Source organism: Sparus aurata, chromosome 14, assembly GCF_900880675.1.
Source record: "Sparus aurata chromosome 14, fSpaAur1.1, whole genome shotgun sequence".
NCBI classification, from domain to species: domain Eukaryota; kingdom Metazoa; phylum Chordata; class Actinopteri; order Spariformes; family Sparidae; genus Sparus; species Sparus aurata.
In genome coordinates, this window is record NC_044200.1 from 17956279 (window position 1) to 17968022 (window position 11744).

Genomic DNA, 11744 nt, shown 5'->3' on the forward strand with positions numbered 1-11744 from the left:
CTAAAGCAGACAACCGGATGTTGATGATTTCCACAGACCAGGAGGGATACTTCAAAATAAAAGCTAACATCAAAATTCCTATTGGCTGATTCTACCGGAAGTGTCCCCCTGACGTAGCGACGCGATCACACAGTCCAGAGTCACATGAAACGTTTCACAGCAAATATTTCTATGAAGCGTTTCGTGTCTTTTTCCAGTGAAAGTAATTGTGTTTAGAACTGAAACTGCTCTGTAATCTGCAGGAAGTTTAAAAATCCAACATGGACGAGGACGGGCTGCCGATTGTCGGGTCTGGTGTTGATCTTACCAAGGTTGGTATCAAGCTAGCGTGTACCAACTGAAGCTAACCAGCTATCTTTTGAGGAAACGGGCACAAAAAAGCAGTGGTGCAAGACAGTTTTCATTTTTCTTAGCAAATTAGACATAGTACTGTTAACGTTAGTGTACCAGACCTACTTGGCTGTAATTAAAGCAGCTAACAATTTCGTTGTCATTAGCAAACATCACTGTTAAATACTCTCTTCCAAGGGCATAATAGTCCAGTTCCCCTATGAATATTTTTAATTTTCTAAAATAAGTTCACTTTTGGACGGACAGCACTGTTACAGTTAACGAAACGGTCTGTTTTGCTGCACGTGAGCAGCAGAAAGGCTGTCACAACGTCCTGCACTGTCAGATCAGGTGTTTGAAAACATTTCGTGACCTATCATACAGATGGCGTCACCTGATCAACATCAGTTCACATTATGTTGTCCAAATTCTCGCTATAGTTTCACATATAGTATGGGTTAGGTTCCAAATTTTGGTAGCTGTAAATATGACCGGGCTTGTTTAGATTAGAAAGAATTAATGCCACCGTTATCTGAAAATGTACATTTAATTCATTAAATTATTCATTAACAAAAAAAAGTCTTGGACAAAATACACTAAAAGATGTGTACAAAATATGTTGAAGCTTTTCAAATGAATAATACCCAGTTGAAGAGTTTGCAAACAGATGTGAAGTGTCTTAAAAATGTCTTTAAATGTCCAGATGTAGGAAAAGTGTTGTGTTGTAGATGATCCTTTGGTTTTGGTGCAGAGAAACTACATGCAAAATAAATTTGTAGGACTAGAAGTATCAGAAATATACTGAAGCCACTCAAGAAAGCATTAAAATTACTATTTAATTAATTTGATTATGGTATATTGTAGTTTTCTAAATAATTGTTAGTGAAAGTAAATGATTTCTGCTAATTTATTGTAAATATACTCTAAGGGGGCTCAGCTGTGGTATACATGTTTATTCTGTACCTAGACCTTTAATGACTGACTCGTTGTGAATAACCAATGACTTAGTTGCTTTATCAGGATGGTGTGAATTACTTAATTTCCTCTCTACGTTACACGCTTGGTTCCTTCTTAAGATATCTTCCTCTGCCTCCTTCAGGTCCCCGCTATTCAACAGAGAAGAGTTGTTGCCTATCTCAATCAGTTTGTTGTGCACACAGTTAGGTTCCTCAACCGCTTTTCTACAGTTTGTGAAGAGGTCAGTACATCTTTTTTTACCGTTTACTTTTATCTTGGATCGTCTGTCCTGGTTAGGTTATGCAAACGACTTTAAAAAACACTTCCTGAATTCATATGTAAATCTTCTGTACATTTCTTTCCCCGCAGAAACTTTCAAACATATCCCTCCGCATACAGCAGATTGAAACAACGCTGTGCATTTTGGAAGCCAAGGTGAGATCTTTAGCGTCTTCAGTCAATCTTTGTGCAGGTTACGACATGTCATGCGCTGATTATGAATCAAATATTGTAATGCTCTGAGCAGCTGTCCTCCATCCCTGGGCTGGAGGACGTCACAGTAGATGGACTCAATCAGCGGAAACCTGCTCAGGCCAATGGAACCTCAACTGCCCATCAGAGCCAAACAGACGGTCCTCCAGCGGAGCCCTTGCCTCCTTCTGTGGTAAAAAACAGGGACATGCACACTAACAAGTAGTTATTTTCAGCCACACCGTCCAGCACCTAATGTAGTGCTCATAAAAAGTAAAGGAATGTGTTGATTTGATACATTATTGGAAATGCATGTATTAACTTTTATGCTGAGACTAACATACGACGATTGACACCACCCTTGTGTCTGTGCATGAAGTATAAAGCTAAATGCTCTCAACTTGGTGACCACAAGGCTATGATGAGTCTCAAGGGCGGGCTCAGAGGGAAGTGGTCCCAGCACGTAACATCCCTTAAAACCACAACTTAACACTTCTGTTTATGCAAAGATCAAACAAATGGACGTACTACATACTAACTAGTGAGCTTCAGAGGTGCTTGTAGATGTATTTGTGAGCCAGAATTGCTGTCTGTCCTCTGTGCTAAGCTAAGCTAACCTAACCAGCAGCTTCCTGTAGACTCATGTCAAACCCTCAAGAAAGCCAATAAGCAAATCCCCCAAAATGCTTGCAGATGTCTAGAGCCGATCATTTAAATCTTACAAATTCTGCACATCTGAAACTTACAAAAGGAGCCCAGCCTACAATAAATGCAAATTAAGCTACCACATTGATATCTTGTGCTATTAACCGCTTGTCACACACTGTCTGATTATATTTGTACACGTCATGTTGCAGCCTGCTCAGACGGCACCAGAGCCTGCAGCGACACAAAAAGCAGAAGCGCCCGCAGAGAATGTCATGACGGTGGCCAAAGACCCGCGTTATGCTAGATACCTGAAAATGGTTCAAGTGGTAAGTCATCGCTAATACCTGCTTATGGACTTAAAAAAGAAAAAGATCAGTGCGTCTTGTATCTGAATATGTTTTATCCGTCACAGGGAGTTCCAGTTATGGCAATAAGGAATAAAATGGTCCTGGAGGGTTTGGATCCCAACTTGCTCGAGTGAGTGTTTTATATAAAAAAAAAAAAAACATGTCTGCATTCATGTGGATTGTCTGTACAGCTTTTCAAGAACTTGACAGATAACATTTCCTTCACTGCTGATGACAGCCAACCGGACGCCCCCGTGCCCGATGGAGCAGCGACGAGCGCAGAGGATCAGGATGTTGCTGCCACCAGCTCTGACAGCGAGTCGTCTTTCAGTGACTGATATCTGTCCTCCACCTCCATCGTCGCAAAGCTTCCTGTAAAGGCCGTCCATATCCATCGCTTTTCTGTAGGCCTAATAGAGAAGTAGGCTGTGGTGCGCCTGTAAAGGGCCACCAGCGAGAAGATGCAAATGTAAGTGCCTGAGAAAGGAGAATTCCACCAGAGTGGTTGTCATTTCAGTGTAAAGGAGCTGAAATAGTTTTACTTACGGCCTCCTCAATTTTGATACATTTAAGCGTTTTTTGACGAATGATTCTCCGCGTTATGGAATAATTATGTAGTGTAGGAATGATCGATCTCACTTGGTTGTCAGTCTGATGCCTTTAAGAGATACACTGGTCAGTCAAACGTTACGCCTTTGTTACAGGGTCCATGTAAAATGCAAACAAATGTAGATGTTGAATACTTTGAATGTTTGGCACATACATTGTAATTCTGCGTGTTTAGGCGAAGGAAGAGAAATATCACGTCAATCTTTCAGCATCGATAGTCAGCTGTCGTTCGATAAAATAACATGGAATATGAACAGGAGTGTTTTCAATCTGTTGACCTTTTTAACAGAGTGCTTAAAGGTGCAATGTGTAAGATTGTGAAGAAACTATGATATTAACGTTATGTCAAAGACATTTATAGGTGTGTTGCAGAGATTTCCAATGAAGCTAGCGTGCTAACTAGCTAGCCATGGCCTGTCCTGTCTCGTAAGGCGATAGTCTGATAGCTCGGCAGAGCGCTTGGCGTTGCGAGCGAGCAATGAGACTAGTGGGTCTGGTAAAGTTGACCCCAGTTGCGACACGACACGTGACATGAGGTTGCAGTCTCTAGTACATCTATGTAGCCAGAAATTGCAGCCACCTATATCTTTTTTTAGAGCAACCTTTAACTGATGGCTATTTCTTACACATTGCCACTTTAGTACTTCCTGTTTTATCTTAATTTTGGAGCACCCAAAACTGTGGTTTAAATACATTATGAGTTGGAGTCTTATTACAGAATATTATCAACAAGTCTCAGGTGAAGAGCCTCATGGTTTCCACGGTTTTAACTTGTTAACCATGCGCGCATGTTGGAGGAACAAAAACTACAGTATATCAGTGAAAGGCCTCTGCTGCCTTGAAATTTTTGATTTTCAGCCAAAATCCCAGTAAACTTGGAAAGTATTAAGACTCATTTTTTATTTTCACGCATCTCATTGTTCATTTATAAAGTGGCAAACAATTAAAAACATGTTCTCAGAAATTTGGGCTAATTTCATAACAACAGAAAAATGGCATCTGAATTCTTATCAAAGCTGCTGCATGTCTTTATTTATGAAACCGAAAAAAAAAATGTAACTTCACGTTGCTGATGAACGACTATAATATACTGCCTGGCTCTGCTTTTGCTTACATGTTTCCATTGATATATCCTTGATTTTCTGATTCTTTTAATTCCTAAAAATTGCACACGAACCACTGCTGGAATGAGGAATAAACAAACTTGCACTAAGAGAGAAAATCAGTGATGAACGCCACAGAAAAAATGTAAATGACAGGGTTTTTTTTTGTGTGTGTGTGATTATGTTAGTTTTCATTAGGCTCCTTATCATTACATCAGTGTGACTTGTGACTAAACTAGAAAGTCAGAACGCTTCAGCATGAATGAAATATTGTATTCATGAGATTTATATGAATGGAAAACACACGATAATGACTGTGAAAGATGAGTGTGGAGAAGTCCCGACAGCACTTTGTTTACTAAAGAAAGACGTTTTGGATCTGAAATAAACACTCAAACAGTTTGTGTATAAAAAAAGTGTCTTTATTTTGGAGTTCATATCTCATCTGTACAGTACATTGATGTCAGGAGCAAAACCGTATCTATACAAAGTCATTTGCTGTAAACAACACTTTCCCTTGTAAATACAGTATCTGTAGTAAACAGGTTAATAATCTGTGTTCATGTGACTTCCCTTCTGTCCTCTTGCACATTGCAGCACAGGATATTCTCTTTGGAGTGCTCTTTGTTCGTCCCGTCTACTACTCATCACCGATTACAGACAAGATCTGAGAGGGAATGTCTCAAAAGTACTGTCCACTGAAATACATCAGGTGATACTCAAATGTAATAGTGATCTTACAATCGCAACTATGACACAAAAACCGACCGCTTTTCTCACAAGGTACGATGCCTTCTCCTCAGTACCCTCAAGAATATGTTGAAAGATTATTAAAATGATCTTAAGCAGCCTGAGAGTATTTCAGTTTTTCGAGACGTTTATTTTATCGTCTCAGACGGCTTCATAGTCTCAACCCCGGCGCCTTTGGTTTGTCTAGTGTCCCAAATGTTACGTGTACGTTGCGATTTCCAACCTGGGGCTTGATAATCAATAAAAATCTGAAGGTTGAGAAGTAATAAGAGATAAGAAATACATTCAAATGTATTTCTGTTACACAAAAATGTGTATTTTTCAGAGTTACTGCTATCCGCTATCCGTCCTTTACTTGGGTATGTTTTTGGGCAGCTTTTTACTTTTACTGCCATCAACTATCCTTCTGGTGCGTTCAGGAACAATATGGGCACATCCCACTGATTCTACCTTGATGTTGAATCGTCTTTGAGTTATATTAATATGACGTTACGTTCAGTAAGCTTTGCACAGAAATGGCTGGTAGAAATGTCCTTCAGATAATTTGTTTTTACTTTCACACAATACTTAATAACTTTTACCAGAGCCTTTCTTTATACACACGTATTCTTACACTTGTAAAATGACACAACCTTTGCCTCTTCAGGTCCTTTAAAGGTCACTCTATCATGTCCACGCTAACGTGTGATGACCCAAGCCAGAAAGTTTGGAACCACTGCTTTCAGACAAAAGATAACTCTGCCTGTAATTCAGTTTGTAATGAACAAGCTAATAAACTAATTAGCGTAATTCCCTTCCCAAGAAACATCTACAGGCTGCAGACGCTTGCACATTCACATCCATAGCTGCACGATAGAACCACATAACAGTATCAGCTGCTCACAACTGGAGTATCCACTGAACAAGTTTGTCTGCATAATTTCTTCTCGCAGCAGTCGAGCTACTCGAAGAAGACGCAATTAAAAAAAGTGCGTGACATGAAAACTTCGATTAAGGAAGTGGCAGCATTTGACTGTCTGGAGTCATTTTCTCAGCATTAAATGAGCACCCACATACAGTAACAATCAAAGGTTTCCCCACAGAACACCAGTCCTGATTATTCACCACATTCCCACGGACAAACTTGTGATTAATATGTGCTAGTCTCCCTTCAACCACAAGCACAGCGATCATGTGCTCACTGTGTGATGAACTTCTCTTATTAGTAGTCACAGCTCTGACAGGACGTGTCACACTGGTGTGGCAACAGTCGAGAGCAAAGTGCAAAGTTTTACTGAACACCAGTAGCAATAAGTACACTTTTAAAATGATCTACATCGTATAAAAAGTGTAATGATATACAGGCAGCTTTCTGCCATGTCACCTGACCGACAGCCTATTATAAATAACTTTACAAAAAAAGTACCTAGAATGTTCTACTAACGATTTCAGTCATGTGATACAAAAGTCTTATCAAAGCGTTGCAGTATAAAATAGTAGAAAAACAAAATGTAAGAGCATTCGTCGTTCAAAAATAACTGCGGCACATCCTTAATCTTGAAAATACTGATATTCATACAAAAATCATTGACGATCTGGAGACTGACGACGACTAATACTGGTATTCTGTATTCACTCGTAAGGTAAACAGCTGTAGGAAATAAAAAAGGGACAGGGATAAGAACCCCTTCTGGTACAAAATTTTAAAAATACAGTTGCGTTTGGTGGTTTGATACTCACTTTGAAATCGTCGATGTACGTGAGGAAGAAGCAGATGAAGCTGAAGGCAGCGATCCACTCGCAAACTGCGCTGGCTAAGTGGAAGGGATAGTCCTGAAAGAGGGACACCGATAGTTTAATCAGTGTAACATGTGTCTTATTCATAATTTGGTCTGTAAATGCAGGACAGTTGTCAAAAAGTCCACTTAAAGTTGCCTGCAGGAGGTCTGTTTGCGGTTTTGTCCACCAACAGTCCAAAACCCAAAGTATTCAGATATGACCGTCATGCCTAACTTTTCTCACCCTAACTTACCTCTAAATACCTATCAGATAGGCTCAACTACTGTTTGCTAATTCAATCCTTTCCTTTAAACTTTAAAAAAATATTTAGCCATTGCTTTCAGCTAATAGTAACTAGCCTATTTAAACAAATTTGGTACTTTAGCTAACTCTTGAAACTGTATTTTTTTGTTTTTTGTTTTGGGATATTTCAAATGTTTATTACTTTGCATCACTTCAGCCATATGTTCAACTGTTAATGCATAGGCAAGCTTTTAGCTAACTAATTCAACTGTTTATTTGTTACTTTAGCTAACTAGTTCAACTGTTTATGCGTAGGCTAGCTTTAGGCTAACTATGTCAACCGTTAATCTATTACTCATAGCTAACTATTTCAGATGTTTAAGCATTACTTTAGCCATCTTTTTAAATTGTATTCATTAGCCTGCTTTTAGCTAACAATTACCATTGTTTATCTATTACATTCAGCAAATCTATTTCAACTGTTGATCCATTGCTTACTTCTAGCACGCTATTTTTCCTCCTTGACACATTATACACAGATATACTGTATTTCTTTCATAAAGTTACAATTTCATTTTTTTATTAAAAAAAAAAACATTAAAATTAGTTGTGCTTTTCCACAATGTGTCTTCGGAATCATGGTTAGTAAACAAAAAAGCGCACCGAGTTCTCCCAACTTAGAGGCTCGAACCAGGGAATGTCGACGATTAATCAGTTGTTAAAATGGTTGCTGATTATTTATTTGTCTTGTGACTAACCGACTAATTATTTAAGCTTTAAACTGATGCACATGACCAGAGCTCACCTCGTCGTCTTTGTGTCTGTGCAGTTGGCTTTGTTTCACAAAGATGGCACAGATGAAAGCTGAATGATAAGTTCAGGAAAAATGACGTTCAACGATGGCCTGCACTTGTAAACGTGATGGTGACATCAGGGAGACAGTCATCTTGAAATCATAAAGCTGAGTTCCTGTTCAAATGCCATCTCATGCGTCAACGTATCAGAGAGAACAGCGGAGAACCTAGAGTTAATAGACGTTCTGGACTTCAGTGAAAGGATACTGGGGATGAATGCCACAGTAGCAAGGGCTGCGATACCGAAACGTGCTCGACACACACCAATGGTGGACCCGAACGGATAGGCACGATATGATATCCAAGACTGGAGGATTGTGTAAACGATCCCAGAGACGAAGAAGGTCACAGCTCCTACATCGTGAACAACTGGCACTGTAGTTTCCTGCGATAAACGAGTAGAAAAAAAGCGTTGCAATCAAACATTATAATAAACCCATTTTAAAGTGTCACCAAGCGAGGAGCCTCACCTGGAAGGTTGCAACGATGAGCATGCCCAGACAGGACAGCTGCCCAAACACAAGAGCAGCTTTATTGAGACATGTGCCCACCGCTATCGTCTCCTCGCTCAGCTTCTCCACGTACTTGTACCTCGCATAAATGGTGGAAACCCCTGTGAGAAACAGGTTCATATTGAATCAGTGCATTTTACCCCAAAGTCTTTCAAAAATCCTCCTTCGTCCTGCACAATAAGATTCTGCTTTCATTTTCTTAAAAAGGGGAAATGACATATTTGGGGCCCTTTTTGTTCCCTCCCCCCCTTGGGAAAAGCCCAAAGTTGCCTAATCAGCAGCAGATGTGCCACCACAGATGTGGATATATACCTGCACATGCGGAAATGAATGTCATCAGGCCGAAAATGCAGCTCTCTGGGGGCGTTGCACCTGTGTCACTGAAAGAAAGAGAGAGGGGGAAAAAAGAGATGTGCAGCTTAAGAAACGTTGAATCACAACTTCCTGTTTATGTTGGCTCTCTACTGTAAGTGCAGGGTTCAATTCTGGTCACTCGTAACCTTCAGTGTCGTCCCCTTAAAGTAAAAGTCCAACTTTAAAGGGCGAAGGAGAGGAGCTCGACAGATGTGGACGTGCAGCTGGAGTTTGGGTACCAGCCAAGTTGAGAGAAAGCGGAGGAAAACGAAACTAAAGTTTGTCTTTCACCGAAAACAAAGTGGAAAAGCGCATCGACGCACATTCTCGAGTTTCAGATCGTTCAAAATAAAAGTGTCCCCCCTCCCCTGAAAGCTTAGATATGAAACTCACCTGATGTATGGGAAGATTATGTCCACATCTCGCCTGAACAGCGCAATGATGTAGGAAACAATGAAAGTGCTGGAGGACCAAGTGACGAGGAACACGGGCAGAAAGCAGAGTCCTTGCTTGAACCAGAACATCTTGGCACGGATCCTTTTACGCGGCGCTTCCAGAGAGACGCGGACGCACGAGAAGAAGCAGAGACGCGCGACAATGAAACGCACGTTTTTAAAAGCTGCTCCAGGATCAGGGGCCGAGTCTGCTGAGGTCCTTTACCGACAGTCACATGGTGGTGTGAGCCAAGATGATCTTTGACAGCATACTGTATACAGTTACCTCTTCCCCAAAACGCGCCCTGTGGGCCGGGCTACGCAAATGTAACCTTCCAGCGTTCCCTTAAAACTCACTTTGTGTCTTTTTGCTGGAAGATCCAACTTCCTCGAAGATTGACTGGATGAGCCACAGGGGGGGTGTCGTCATAAGTTTTACTGTTGCATGAGTGGAAATACCACAGAAGGCTGTTCGAGTAGTTCCTGTTTACACTGAAAACAAGACTTTTGATCGGAAATCTGCACATCAGCTGTGAATCATCACATGTCAAGTAATCCTGTGCAGCATAAACACATGTTGGTGTTATTATTATTATTATCATATTATCAATACAGCATGTTGACCATCATGAGCTGATGTGAAAACTGCTTTGTAGAGGTTTACTGTGTCAGTGCAAACCGTGTAAGTTTATTGTTAAACTTAAAATACATTTTAAGGATGACTGCAAAAGAAATTGTGTTCGTCGACCGATGATGATCTAATATCGGTATCAGAATCGGCCCCAAAAATCCAGAATTGGTCGGTTTCTGATTATTGAGCAGCAATTTGTAGTTTGTTGAGGTGAAGCTGATATGAACTATTTATGTAATGTTGTGTAGTTTATCTGTAGCGATGCATTTATATAGAAAATCATATGTTGTTGTAAAAACGCAAACGTGAAACTAGCTATTAAATCACTGTTGTGCAGTAAAAAGAACAATATCTGTCTGAAGTAAAGTTTGTATTCACCTTTTCTTTCCACAGTATATCAACATTTACCTGCTCTGATTTCCCTTGAAACTACAGGGGTTATTACCTGGATTGTTGCCTCTCTTTCAGGGTCAGAGAATAACAAAACACACTTCCTCAGGAACAGTTTAGACATGATTGAACAACATTAAGCGCATTTTTTTCACATGTGCAGGTTCATTCATGTACGTGTAGGTGCGTGCGGCCATGTGTAGATTACTATGTAGATTTTGATTTTGATTTTGTTTTGTTTTGCGTCACTGGACGTGTAAAATATGAAAGAAAAAGAAATGTTTCAATGAATTTAAACACAAAAGATATTATCTGTTGGGGTATTGTGACTGTATTTCTTCCACCGCTGCTCTCCGGTGATGACGAGTGTGTGGGAGCGGTTGATTGCGCCCAGTTTTATGTTGTTTGTCTCTCTTCTTGGTGTGTCGGCCCTGGAAACAAACGCTCTGAGGCTTCAGACTTTGGACTCTCCTTGTTCTGGGAATCATCCAACGAGGAGTGGCACAAGATGTGAGAGCAGTGTCACCTGGGGGCACCATGTGCTGTTGTCATATCAGGTCACAGAGGGTCAAGTACTGTATTACCAGTTGATTAGCATGTTAATTAGCATATTAGCATTACCCAAAGAGCCACAATAAACACAATTATGGGAAATACTGTAGTGAAATGTTGAATTTTCCAATAATTTTGGCTGTTTTGACTCTTTGGTTCATGCTAATATGCTAATTAAAAATGCTTATCTTACAACTGTTTTGCTTTTCCTCGACCCGCATGACATTGGAAGTGTTACATGGGAGAAAAAGCCAGACAGTTGATAGCAGATCCCTCTGCAGATAGTCAGGAGAGATGCCGTCTGTGTTTACTTTCAGATATAAAGGCAGGTGTTAGAGAAATTCGTGCGAAATCGCTTTTATTTTGAAAGCTGTTTGAGGCTCGTGCAGCTTCCCCCGATGCACAATGTATGTGTGAGTTCTTGTGTCCCTCAATCAGAGATGGCAACTGCAAAGTAAGCATATAACTTTCACATTTAAGGGAAGGATAGTTGAATATTTTTGCTTTAAGGCCAGAAAACATTTATCTTTGTGAAGCCGGATTGACCTGTGAGAGGGTCCCAGGAAAGAAAATAAGTTGTAGACCACCTTTGTAACATACTACAGAATCATTTGTGATTATTTAAAATAATTCAACTATTCAAGGGAGGAAGCAGCTCCAATGAAATGTGCAATTATTCCAATCACTACAAAGTCTTTCCCACACTGAATCTCTGGCTTCCGGGGTCCCTGGTGGTTCAGGGTCCTGGGGAAGTCACCCCGTTCTCCTGGCTGGTAATCTCACTTTGGATTCATGCTTTGA

The 11744-nt window shown here is 40.3% G+C and overlaps 2 protein-coding genes across 2 annotated transcripts; one reads left to right on the forward strand and one right to left on the reverse strand.

Annotated features, from left to right (window-relative positions):
• The first annotated feature begins 101 nt into the window (after window positions 1–101).
• washc3 (WASH complex subunit 3) lies at window positions 102–4867 on the forward strand. Its single transcript, XM_030440382.1, has 7 exons — window positions 102–311; window positions 1430–1528; window positions 1657–1722; window positions 1814–1951; window positions 2616–2732; window positions 2819–2883; window positions 2992–4867. The coding sequence occupies exons 1-7, from the start codon at window positions 261–263 to the stop codon at window positions 3089–3091; spliced, it is 636 nt and encodes a 211-aa protein (XP_030296242.1). The 5' UTR covers window positions 102–260; the 3' UTR covers window positions 3092–4867.
• dram1 (DNA-damage regulated autophagy modulator 1) lies at window positions 4866–9770 on the reverse strand. Its single transcript, XM_030440380.1, has 7 exons — window positions 9330–9770; window positions 8895–8962; window positions 8541–8683; window positions 8278–8455; window positions 8022–8080; window positions 6935–7027; window positions 4866–6845 (listed from the first exon to the last, which is right to left on the reverse strand). The coding sequence occupies exons 1-7, from the start codon at window positions 9458–9460 to the stop codon at window positions 6807–6809; spliced, it is 711 nt and encodes a 236-aa protein (XP_030296240.1). The 5' UTR covers window positions 9461–9770; the 3' UTR covers window positions 4866–6806.
• Window positions 9771–11744: the final 1974 nt, after the last annotated feature.